The sequence below is a fragment of the Cornus florida genome, unplaced genomic scaffold, assembly GCF_030987335.1.
Source record: "Cornus florida cultivar Cherokee Brave unplaced genomic scaffold, ASM3098733v1 CherokeeBrave_3.0.0_Hap2_Chr04, whole genome shotgun sequence".
NCBI classification, from domain to species: domain Eukaryota; kingdom Viridiplantae; phylum Streptophyta; class Magnoliopsida; order Cornales; family Cornaceae; genus Cornus; species Cornus florida.
The window spans coordinates 100,492,546-100,505,619 of NW_026775574.1; the positions used below are offsets into that span (position 1 = coordinate 100,492,546).

The 13,074-nt window shown below is 34.2% G+C and overlaps 2 protein-coding genes across 2 annotated transcripts; both read right to left on the minus strand.

The window, feature by feature from the left end:
- Positions 1-1,410: 1,410 nt before the first annotated feature.
- LOC132304215 (E3 ubiquitin-protein ligase AIRP2-like) lies at positions 1,411-4,019 on the minus strand. The gene is made up of 5 exons (XM_059801788.1): positions 3,747-4,019; positions 3,015-3,177; positions 2,659-2,725; positions 2,329-2,563; positions 1,411-2,046 (listed from the first exon to the last, which is right to left on the minus strand). The coding sequence occupies exons 1-5, from the start codon at positions 3,827-3,829 to the stop codon at positions 1,839-1,841; spliced, it is 756 nt and encodes a 251-aa protein (XP_059657771.1). The 5' UTR covers positions 3,830-4,019; the 3' UTR covers positions 1,411-1,838.
- Positions 4,020-10,625: 6,606 nt separating this feature from the next.
- LOC132305469 (GDSL esterase/lipase At3g48460-like) lies at positions 10,626-12,783 on the minus strand. Its single transcript, XM_059803109.1, has 2 exons — positions 11,749-12,783; positions 10,626-11,574 (listed from the first exon to the last, which is right to left on the minus strand). Exons 1-2 carry the CDS (start codon positions 12,781-12,783, stop codon positions 11,068-11,070), a joined length of 1,542 nt encoding a protein of 513 aa, XP_059659092.1. The 3' UTR covers positions 10,626-11,067.
- Positions 12,784-13,074: the final 291 nt, after the last annotated feature.

Sequence of the window (13,074 nt, forward strand, 5' to 3'; positions counted from 1 at the left end):
GCTTAAAGGGATGATAAGAATGATTGGAGATTAGCAAATTGGGAGGATGAATTCAACGCAACAACTCTTAAGTAGACTCTTTCTTTTGTTTATTTTATCAAAAGGTGAGAATTTTACTTCAACCTACAGATGTTCCAATTTGATGCTTCATGTGTTATTCTGTAGTTATGCACTAATATTTTTCCCTTTTTTTTTTTGTTTTCAATAACTCAATTCTTCAAAACTAGCTTAAAGATGCCATAATACTAATTCATGTGTTCTGTTCCAAGAATATGCCATACTTTTGAGTTTGGGCCCCATGAGAGCAGATAGAGACCTACCCCAATTCAACCAAACTAGGGTTCTGGGAAAGGTAGATTGTATATAAACATAACTTTGATTTTTCTTTAAATAATGATACGGAATTCAACTGTGGAATAATATCTTGTTTTTATTTGATTGGGGGCTGATGTTATCATGACATCAACCCCCACTCACGTAAACTAGCTGGGAGAGGTAGATTGTATATATAAACATAACTTTGATTTTTGTTTGAGTAATGATGCGTAGTGGACAGTTGTATCACTCAAACTATTTTTATTTGACTGGGGGCTAAAGTTAGTCCTACCACTGACATCATGACATTAGCCTCCACTCAAATCAGACTTCATATCATTTTCCTTTTTATTTTCTTCTTCTTCTTCAATTTTTATTTTATTTTATTTTTTTGAAATTTAATTCCATCATTTCTTGGTGAAAATGGGGGAGGGAGGCCCCCTAATATAATTTTGGGCTTAAATCTATTAGTCAAGATTCTGTTTTGTCCATTGGGTCATTTGTAGAGAATATAAATAATGGGCCTCACCATTAAAGCAGGCCTGCCTTGCAGCTTTCTGAGTAGGTGGTCTGTCTCAAAGTGTCAAACTGTAGGCCCAATTTACAGTCTCCTAGTTATCGTAGTCTAAATAAGAGAATCAAAGTACAGGCCCATAATCAAGTTCAGCCCAAAGCTTAAAACAAGAAGTAAAAGCTCTTGAACATTAAACCAGGCTGAGTCAGACCCATTCTCTAGAGGTTATTAAAGATGTAGACTAGTTTTGAAGATACACAATGAAGTGTAAAACATAAGTAGTTTAACATTATAAGCATGAAGTTTTGCTTGCAGTAATGGGTATTCTAAGTGTTTATTCACAACTACAAGGTACCTACAAATGAAATCTCTCACAACACTAGGGGAATAAATTAGATTATGATCATGAATATTTCCAAAAATCCCTTTTGCTTTGGTGGCTTTGGTTCTTATGCAAGTCTTCAAAACTTTAAAAAAAAAAAAAAAATTAATAATGCAGCCCATTGTTCCATTATTCATTCAACCAAACAAGAACATATAGGGCCCTTTCTGTACAATAATATCATGATAGAAATGCATCAGACAACAAGATACACATTATACATAATTTTTATTCATGATCTGTCATACATAATCATACAATAACTAGTAGAAATCCACATAGTAAGCAATTCTAGGAGATTTTCATTCCCATTGCAACACTCAGGTTCTAAAAAGCTCAGTTGTGTGCAACAGTACAAGATTCACCACATAATTGCAGACTCCCTAGTCCTTACTTTCATCTACACTGCTCATTATGGGACTTCACAAATCCTTAAAGCCACCTGCCTGATCTTGATCCAATGATTAAGTTGTGACATATCTCCGAGAGGTATCCAGTAGTTCGGTTAAGTATATACAGCCACGAGAGATGAGATAATCAGACTTCTCTAGATATACTAGACTATATACATACAACGGGTGGTCGCCTGATTGGCTTGTTTCATAGTTGAGAACTTTCTTCTATCATTTAGATCAGGTAGTCGTATAGAAACAAATGGCTGTCCGGCATTGTGAGTGGCAAGTTCTCAATAAAAAGGTAGAATCGCGTTAGGTTCTCCTTTGCAAGAGTAATCGCGTCAACCACATCACTGTTACTAGTGAGAACCCATAAATCTCTGGAGTCAATTCTCTTTAGGCTGCCTCGGCAAAATGGGCAGGATTGAGATCGCACATTCCTGCGATACAATGTTTAATTAGTACATTTTAAGAACACACCTCTATTAGTACAACAACAATGACAACAATCAAGCCTTTTCCTAATTGCTAGGGGGTCGGCTACATGAATCCTATGTTTCCATTCCGCTCTATTTAAGGCCACAGCCTCATTCAATCCCCATGCTATCGTACATTTCTTTACTAACTCTATCCATGTTAACAACACACTTTTATTAGTGATCCATGAAATTCTTAGGAAGGTACTTTGAGAAAGAAGTGAATAATGGAAATGTGGATCATACCAGTCATGGAAACAGACATTGCACATGGAATGGCCACAATTAGGCAATACCATCTTGGTGCTAGTTTCCATGCATATCCCGCATTCATCATCTCTCTCGGGATCTTTAACAAAATGTTTCCCCTTCCCTTCCACCCTTTGTCTGTTCAACATTTCCGAGTTTCGAGTTCTCTCATTTTCGTCCTCCAATTCTATTGTATCGTCTTCCAGTTGCTTAAGTAAAGGATATATAACAGCTGCAAAAATGTGTCAATTAAAATGAGTATCTACTAATGAAAGAATACATGTACATAAACCAAAAAAAGGAAGAAAAATGTAAAAGAAATCAAACCATAGAATTCCCTTAGAGTGGCTCTCCTTTCTTGTGAGGACATTGTTGGCATTCCATCAACATAAACCTGTACAAAAAATTAAAAAATGTAGATAATGATTTTGGTTAATAAACTGAGGTGGAAAAAGAGGGTTCAATGCTATCTCTTCCATCTCTCCAAATGTGAGGTTGAGGGTTCAAGCCCTATTCGGGGCAAAACGTTTGTATGAGGAAAAGAATCAACAAGAACAGAAACAAAGGAAAGAACCCAATCTAAATAGTCCACTTGATTTCCACATTTATTTATTTATTTTATTTTTATTTTTTTTGGAATTATATAAATGGGGAAACAAAAAGCTGAATTAATAACAGCCCACCTTGTTTATAAGTACATGAAGGAGGCCGAAGTAGCCTGGTAGTGAATCTGTACAAGTACAATCCATCCATTCTATCAAAAATAGCAAGAATGGAGCAAAAGGGCTGTAAGATAATTTCATCTGAATGTAATCCCCATCATAATCTCTTGGAAGAGAAGCTGCCCTGTGAAACCCACCCAGAAACCAAAATAAATAAATAAATAAATCAATAAAAACATAATCAAACACACCTTCTTGGTTCAAGCTCAGCATTAAAAGAACAAACTGAATTATTGATAATCACCCAAACCTTGAAACTCCTCCCCCAAAAATAGAATAAAAAATAAAAAATGCATCCAAATTGAAGTTTTGTGGAATAACCCCAGAAAGAGATGAAATTTTAAAAAAGAAAAAAAGGGGTTATAGTCTGAAAAAGTATCTCATCTTGAGGTATTTCTCACCATAGTTCCCATGTCCAAAAGAATCTTCAAATTTACAAACTTTACCTTCTTAAAGACATCCTACCTAACCACCATAACTAAATCCATCTAAATTCACCCCAAATACAAACACATATGTATGTGTGTGTAATTTATTGATCATTTCAGGGTGTATCATACTGCAAATGGCTTCTATGAAATTTGACTCTTAAACCAAAGAAAAAACAGCACACACACACACACACACACACAAAAAAAAAAAAAAAGTGATATAAAGTAGAACAGTATGAAGGAGAATTTTGGAAAAGCTTACAGGGTATTGGCATGTTGTAAATCAGCTTCAAGGGCTTTGATAGATTCTCTGAAAGAAGATTTGTGGGATTGTTTTTGCCACATTTAATTTCACCCTTTTTTGAGTTCTGAGAAGAAAGAACAGGGAATAAAAAGTGATAAAAGAGGGGGCTTTTTGGGAGGGGGGGATTTAAAGGGTTTGATGAAAAAGAGGGATGGGGCTAGTTTGCTTATACCTGTAACCTTTCCCCACTTCAAGAAAAGAAAGGGATATCTCTTCTCTCACTCTCTCTCTCTCTCTCTCTCTCTCGTGTGTCCTTATCTTTGCCTTCATTTCTTTCCTAGCTACTAGAATAATTGCTTGGGAGGGGACTATGACTTCCAAGTCTGACTTTGCTGAGCTTGCATTTGGGGGACTATATGACTTTCATCTCTCTCACACAAATAGAGATTACCCTTTTTTTCTTAGGCTACCACATAGACACTTGACAATTCATTATCTATTGCTGAAAATGTAAGATAATGGGCTAAGGGATTCGTAGTTCAAGTGTAGGGTTGTTTCCAAATGTTTTGGGAGCTCCACTTTGAGTCTTCGTACCCCTTATTTACTCATCATTAATTTCTAATTTTCTTGACATGAATATATATATATATAAGATAGTAAAATTCTTAATAAGTGAATAAGAAGTAAAATTATTGTATGGTGTTTGGATTATTGATCCTAATAAATCACATGATGACGTGCCAGAAAAAAAAAATAATAATAAAATAAAATAATATAAGTCTGACACATTTAGTTGCGTATCAGCTAGAGATTGGTTTGCGAATGGTTCTGAAATCATGTAATGATTTTTGGAATAAGAGGCTCGCGAATGGACAATAATATAGAATGCGTGATCTTTCTCTATAAAAGAAGAAATGTTCGAGGCCTATTGAAATTTTCCTTATATATGGCGTATCATGTCATTATTATACCTTGTTATAAACTGTAATAAGTAAAAATATATATATATATATGTTTTAGTAAATATATGACTGTTGGTTTAGTTAGTGGGTAATACCATATCATTCGTATCTTGGATACCTTAAAAGCTTTTTTCCTACTAGGAATAATACTATGAGTGTGCATTTTTCCTTGAACTTTTGAAAACAAAAAAAATAGTGAATAAAAGTTTCCATATAAATATAAAAATAAAATTGGGTGGTAACTCTAGACTTGTTTTTTTCTTTTGTTTTTTTTTTTTCCCCTGTAATTTTAGGTTCACACAATGGGAAAGGAATATAGGACCACTAGCCCCCCAGGGGTTTGGTCCAGCGGTAAGGAGAGGGCCCTGGTTCTAATATGTCCAGGATTCGACTCCCCAATGCTTCATTATATTTTTTGATTTAACGGTGCTGTCGTTGTGAGGTCGGTTGTAGCACCCTCGATTTGTAATTTAGGATGGGTCCAAAAAGGCCCTGTCCAGGGAGTTTTGAGTTCCAAAAAAAAAAAAAATATATATATATATATATATATAGGACCACTGGGAACAGGTGGTACTTGGGTTTTGTAAATATGGTTGAGTCCAAAGCGGTTGTATGCATATAAATAGGACTATAATTGAAAATGAACTTAGAGTTCCGATTTGACTTGTTAAAACCTTGGCTTATGTTCATTGAAAGTAACGAATCTCAACTATAAATTTGTTTGTTAAAAGGAGCCGAATTTTAAAATATGATAAATTCGACTTGTGTAACCTAGTCACATACCAATTAATTGATAAAAGAAATTAAAAAAAAAAGTATAATACAATACAAAAATAGAAAAATAATATATTTATTGTCAGTTGAGCTGAACTTGAATGTGAGAACTTGTTTAACAGTAAATCTGAAATGAATTCCAGATCAACTTTATAAATAAAAAGATTGAAGTAGAAGCGCTCATTCTTAAATGTATAAATTTTTTTTTTCTTCTAAATCCACTATATAATGAATAAGGTCAATTAAAACGGATAAAAATCATATGTTATAGAAAATTCAAAATTGATAACTGAACACTGGACTAATGGACACTGCAAGTCCATGAAAAAAAAAAAAAAAAAACCAGAAACATGGAAATGAGATAATCATACGATAAAGAAATAAAATTCTGACATAATGTCCAGCTTGTAGCAGGGTTGACTTGGTCTAAAGGCACAGGGCGATATATATACGCAATTCTATATATATACTATATAATAAATCTCATTGAACAATCTAAGCACTGATTAGTTTTATATTCTTTAATTCTCATCTTGTAATGATCAGTTTTGAACAATTAAATTGTTTTTATTAGATATCATGTGAGCCCATTTTAGGTATTATAATGTTACTTAATTATATGCCCATACATAACAATATATATATATATATATATATTTTAACATCAGAAATAATAACAATAAGATAACATAGCATATGTATTGTTTTTCATGCAAATGTAATTATTTAAAGTAGGGTTGTCACAAAAATTTAGGGCAGAAAAGATTGGGACCATCTATGTCAGAGTAATTTTAGTTGAAGGTACAACTGGAGCCATCTTTACATACCATGTCCCACACATGGAAGGGCCATCATCATCAACTGCATCTTTTTTTTCAACCTTCAAGGACAAGTTGGTGGGGCCCAAAGCTTTTGTTTTTATCAAAAAGTAATAAACAAACAAGATTATAATCTATATATATATATATATATATATATATTTATTTATTTATTTATTTATAAAAAAAATATATTATATTAAAAGTTAATGGTACCAAGCCTGAGGCAACCCAACTGATAGACTATGTTAATCTTTGCTTAAAATATTATTCGCTTTATTTCAAAATAATTAGATATTACTTACAAAATTAAAAGTCATAATTTTTAAAGTACCTAACTATTTTAAAACAGAAGGAGTAATTCACTCTCTATTTTTTTTCTTAGTTATTATTATTTTTAGGTATAAAGAAATAACATTAGGAAAAAAAAAAAAATTCAATATTGGACTGCAAAGTGGGTAACCTCTTTTCATGGACTTCTAATTGGAATAAAGTAGGTGGCCTCTTTTCATAAACTCCTAATTCAGATTAAGTTTGATTTAACTTGAAGCAACTTTTACAATTAATTTAATACTTGACCATCTAGATTAGCCGAATATGTAGATGAGAAGAAAAAATATCCAACATCTGGAAAAAAAAAAATGCAAATTGGAAAAAGGTCACGAGGCGTTTTTTACATGCTTTGAAACTGTCTATTTCAATAACTTAATATGGATTGAAAGTAAATTGACATATTTAATATCAAACCTAACCAAATAAATGAATGGTTATTGAAATGGACATAAAATAGACTCTCTTATTGAAATGGACATAAAATAGACTCTCTTTTTTTCTTTTTCTTTTTTGAAATGGAGAAGTTCCAAATTCTCCTTTTTCCTTTTCTATCCCTTTTTCTCCAAGAGGAAAAAAAAAGGAAAGGAAAGAAATGGAAAACAAATTAAAGAAGGATGTCATAGCACACATTTTCATCAGAAAAAGATATGCATGTTCACTACCATGTAGGTGTCATTCCCATGTTATCACAAATATTTCCTTTCTGTTTTACTATAATTAAGTGACTTCAAATGATAATAAACAACAGAAACCAATATATATATTGGAAACATCAGAAAAGTTTTTTTATTTTATTTTATTTTATTATTATTAATTTTACTTTATAGCTTTAGCTGGTACATCATGTCATGTACTCAATTATTTTCCAAAGCAATAAATGTGAACCTGAAAATTCTTCTTCCATGAAGTAGCATTTTTCCAATTATCAAAAGATCCCAACATGAATAAACATTGTCCAACTCATCAATGATAAAGTGAAAGACAAGTGGAGAAATGATGGGTGAGTTGTCTTAACTTGTCAAAGATTCTTGGTTCTATCATCAACTGAAATGTTAAAATTACAAAAAATTACAGAGTTCATCAATATAGTAGATTATGGTTGTGGAGGTATTAGGACTTCTAGGTCAATATAACTTGGGATGAAAGACACTCTGAAATTTAAAATTTCAGTAGTCTTGTATAATTTTATTTTTTCTTCGCAAATTAGGGGGTCGGGATCCCTACACGGACACATTGGTTTGGGGAGCTGAGCGCTCTACCAATTAGGTCACTGGATAATGCATTGTAACAGAAACTTGTATGTCGATCTAAAACAATGTCATTTTGAATATAGCACGGAATGTAAATGGGAGCTATGGTGTGTATGAAATTAGCTACATCCATTGAATCCCAACTTATTAGAAATGGGAGATTTTCAGCTCAATTATGCCCTTAATGTTGAAAATAAACTTGATTTTAGTATTTAGTATTTTCAAGTATTTTTGTATCCATGATGCATGTGTTAATTTAGCATGTTAGTGGGTAGTAAATTGTTTTAGTGGAAGTTAAGGTTATGTAAAATAAAGAGTCATGAGAGTTAAGCCTAACAAATACTATGTTAGTGGGAGTTATACATATTGAAGATTATGTTAGTGGGAGATAGGAGAGTTATGGACATTTAAATGTAATGGTTACACATACATATGTGAGGCCTATATATGCATTGTACTCATTTTCTATCAAGTGAAATAAAAAGTATTTTCCTCCATTTCTATTCTCTTCCAAATAGTATAGTGTTGTGTGTGTAACTAGGCCACTATTTCCAACAAAGTGGTATCAGAGCCTAGACGATCCTGAAGGCCAGACGAAGTCGATCCTAGAAGGTTCAACATTTGAGAAAAACATGTTTTTCCTTGATGATGATGAAGGGGAGAAAATGTATTTTCTTAGTGAAAAGATGATGTTCTCTAATTACAAGAGAATGAGAATCATCATGACTTCATACCTCAAAGCATGCGATTTGTGGGATGTTGTTGGAGAAGAGCCAAAGAATGGCATGTCCAACAAGCTTCATGAAAAGAAAGAAGATAAGGCATTGATAGTGTTGCAAAAAGCAATACATCAAGAAATTTGGGAGTATTTTGGAGAGTCCAAAACTCCAAGTTGTATTTGGAAGATGCTCGAGACCATCGTTTCCAATCATAGAAGTGAATCACTACCCATGGAGTATTGGGTACAATGCTTTGAGAATGATGAGTTTACGAAAGATGATTATGAAAGTCTTGAAGATTTTGGAGATTCAAAAGTTGAAGGAGAATTTGAAATGGTGAATAAGGAAGAGGTAAGAAAATGTGTTAAAGAAGAGATTGAAAAAGTGAAGGAGGATGAAGTGAAAATAGAAGATTTAGAAGAAGGAAGTGCTAAAGAAGAGGCAAAAGTTCAAGTTGGTGAATTAACATCTTCAGGTATGGTTACAAATTTCACCTTGAAAGAAGTTATATTTGACTTATTTGATGAAATTATTATTTCTTCATATTCATCAAATAATGCTTATTTTGTGGAGAATGATGAACTTCTTTTAAAGAAAGTTGTTCCAAAGAAGTATGAAATTGAAGCCCAGGATGATAAGAAATTCTCATATTATTTTTTAAAAAATAGTTTGGAGAATTTTGTAATTGATACAGGTTGGGTGAATATGGAATTATTTTTTGACTCTAAAGAAGAAGTATATGTGAAGTTGAAGATCCATAAAAATTTTAGAAGAAAAAAGATCAATGGTGTGCTTGTATAAAGAGGATGATATATGATTATGTGAAGACATCAAACAAGCATTTGAAGAAGTTTCACAAGCCCTACACATCAATGGAAATGGCCAAGAAGATTGAAGCTATTGAAGGAGGTGGAATTGAAGATCAACTATAACTTTTGATCAAGCCCCCAAGATTAATAAGAAGGTTTTTCAAGTTACAAAATCAAGTTTAAAGGGGGGTGTTGAAAATAAACTTAATTTTAGTATTTAGTATTTTCAAGTATTTTTGTATCCATGATGCATGTGTTAATTTAGCATGTTAGTGGGTAGTAAATTGTCTTAGTGGGAGTTAAGGTTATGTAAAATAAAGAGTCATGAGAGTTAAGCCGAACAAATACTATGTTAGTGGGAGTTATACATATTGAAGATTATGTTAGTGGGAGATAGGAGAGTTATGGGCATTTAAATGTAATGGTTACACATACATATGTGAGGCCTATATATGCATTGTACTCATTTTCTATCAAGTGAAATAAAAAGTATTTTCCTCCATTTCTATTCTCTTCCGAATAGTATAGTGTTGTGTGTATAACTAGGCCACTATTTCCAACACTTAAGAACCAAAAAAAAATGCAAGTCCTTTACACCTTTTTAATAACAATTCTGATTTATCTTTATTTACTTGACAGAGAAATCTAAGCATTCATCAGATAATCCATGAGAACAAAATCTAAAAATTTTCAGTCTACTAGTCCATTTTGAAGGATTTCTTAACCGCAGATATGATTTGCCAGAACTTTAATCCGATGCTGTACTCGAACAGCAGAAAACATTTACAGCCATATGACAAGATAAAATTTATCAGAAAGCAATAATCTCACCAGTAAAGCAGCAGCAAGAATTCATAGCACACTGCTCGATTTAAGTCCTTCGCGTAGCTTTTGAAGATTTTTTTTTTTTTTTAATTTATTCGATGCTGTTCTTATCCCATTTATAAGTTCTTCTAGACTGTAAAAACAGCTTTTTGTTAATCTGTATAAGCATGAAGAATATATGTATTAATGTCCCCATTATTGATGTCATTAAGAACACCAAAGACTTGCTTACGACAGATTGGTTTTTTTATGAAGCCAAAGAGTCTTTTGGTCTGTTGTTGACATAAACTTTGTGCGGACATCATGTGAGATTCGATTCAACCATCAACATTCATGGTAATAAATCTGTCTCCCCTTTTTTTTTTTTTTTTGTGGGGGGGGGGGGGGGGGGGGGGGGGGTAATTAGTAAAAAACCAAAGTTTGAAAATGGTTCTAAAAGGCTAACAGGAGATATGTAATGTTGCTATGTTAATGTCCTTTTCTCAAGATTTTTTTTTTTTACTAATTACAAACATTAACTTGAAACAAATGCAGCCTAGAATGAACATTTGAATTGGGGAAGAAACAATTCTAATAGAAAAGGAAGCAATAATAGCCTCTTATTAGTACCATTCCTTGGAATGATTAATACAATTGATGTCTTCGACTGCTTTATACTAACTACTTCCATCTCTAACTGCATTATACAATCTAGACATACATTACTATCAATCTACAAAATTCTCTGGGGACACAGCTTTATTTAACTTGCTCTCTGAATGTAGCCATCCGGAGCCCGGGAAAATTATTTTTTTCAAAGATCAAGAGGGGAAAAACAAAGAAGGGAAGGCAACCATGGGCATGAAACATCTAGATGCCACCCATCTTATTCTTGAAAAACTGAGAGAACGATGGACGACAGAAGTTTTGATTGAGGAAGAGATCAGAAAGGTGGTGCTGCATGGACTCTGTGAGGTGGATCCCATCCCAATTCATGTACTTGCTAGGGTCCTTGCAGCTGGATGTGCCAGGCGAGCCGCATACTGAATTCAAGTTGAAGTTGAGCTTGCCATCACCAGCTCCACAACATGCCTTGAAGGGCTCTTCGAAATGATACTGTTTTTTATTCGTAAATATTTTCATGTATGCATTCCAGTAATCGGCATACAAGATTTTACACTGAGGGAATTGACTCTGAAACCTTGTGATGGTCCGTTGAAGGATTTTGTTGTGGATCATTACCGCTGTGTTGGTAGTCATGGAACACCCCATTTTGTCATAATTTCTTGATGGACATAGCGAAATACCAGATGAAAGGCACCCCACCGGTGGTAGACCATGAACCACAATGTTCTTTGCACCACTTTCCAACAATGTCTATGGTATAAACACAAACTATGTTAGCTTAAGCTTTCACAGTAGATGATTGATAATTAAAATTTAAAACATGTGTTGGATCAAAAGGAGGTCACACGTGGAGGGCTGACAACTTAGTGGTTGTTAAGATAAAAACATCAGGAAACAAAAAAAAATTGTTTGTTTGATGCATACCTGCATAAGTTTGCTCATATGAGTAATAGACATGTCTGCAATCCTCTGAATGTTGAAAGAAGAAGAACCAGAAGCCCGAGTATAGTCAGTGACACCCATGGCACCGATCCAAAAGAGCGATTTCGACATTTCAGTCTTGCAAGTGTCCACATCCTTCCCTTTACATGCCACATTTTGAACATGCTCATGGAACCATTCTATCTGAGTTTCCACGGTCCTAATTGCCCCGTCAAACATCAATGCGTGAGGGATTGTTCCATTGGTAAAGCAGTCTTTTGGAAGACATGTTGATCCGCTTACTGCAAAGTTCACGCCATTATCGAAATTTCCATTACTGTCCTTATAGGGTGACAAGGGGGGAATGGAGAGAGCATCACAGAGGTAATCAATGACCATGCGGCCATTAGATAACCGGTTTTTAGAACCAGAAGATGCAATCTCACCCATGAATTGAGCATTTCCGGTGTCAGTGTATGAGTCACCAAAAGCAAATACTTTGGAGAAGCAACCTTTGTAGCTACCATCCAAAGGGGGTGAGGGAGAAGAAGGGGAATCAGAAAGAGGAGAAGGAGAGGAAGAAGTAGGAGTATAAGAAACCGGAGAAGGAACAGGAGAGGAAGGTTGATTGTTCGAAGCAGGTGAAGGAACAGGAGAAGGAGGCTTGCTGCTTGGAACAGGAGAAGGAGGTTTATGGCTTGGAGGAACAGGAGAATAAGGCTTGCTGCTTGGAACAGGAGAAGGAGGCTTGCTGCTTGGAACAGGAGAAGAAGGTTTGTCTCTCGGAACAGGATAATAAGGTTTATGGCTTGAAGGAACAGGAGAAGGAGGCTTGCTGCTTGGAACAGGAGAAGGAGGTTTATGGCTTGGAACAGGAGAAGAAGGTTTGTCGCTCGGAACAGGAGAGGAAGGTTGATGGCAATCAGGAGCAGGAGGAGAAGGAGATTTATGATTGTAGGTGGCAGATGAAGGAGACAAGAACAAGAAGAGGAAGAAGAAGAGTGGAAGAGAAAGGAAGTGAGAATTTAGTTTCATCATTTTGTTATATTCAAATGAGGATCTTACAAAGTTCCTTGTAGTTTGGATGACTTGCAATGTAGAGGTAAAGGGGTATTTATACATTTCTCTTCCTTAGGGGAAGCATAATTTGGTGTTGGAAGTCATATATCTATAGGTCCTCCTTGTTTTTAGGAAGGAGGATATGTGGTCATTGTTTTGAATAGAGTAACCATGAACCAAGTATCCAAAAGCTAAGAACCTCTCAATCAGATCCTTATTTCCAATTATCAAAATATCAACTTGTCAAACGTTTTTGGTTCTGTCATCCAC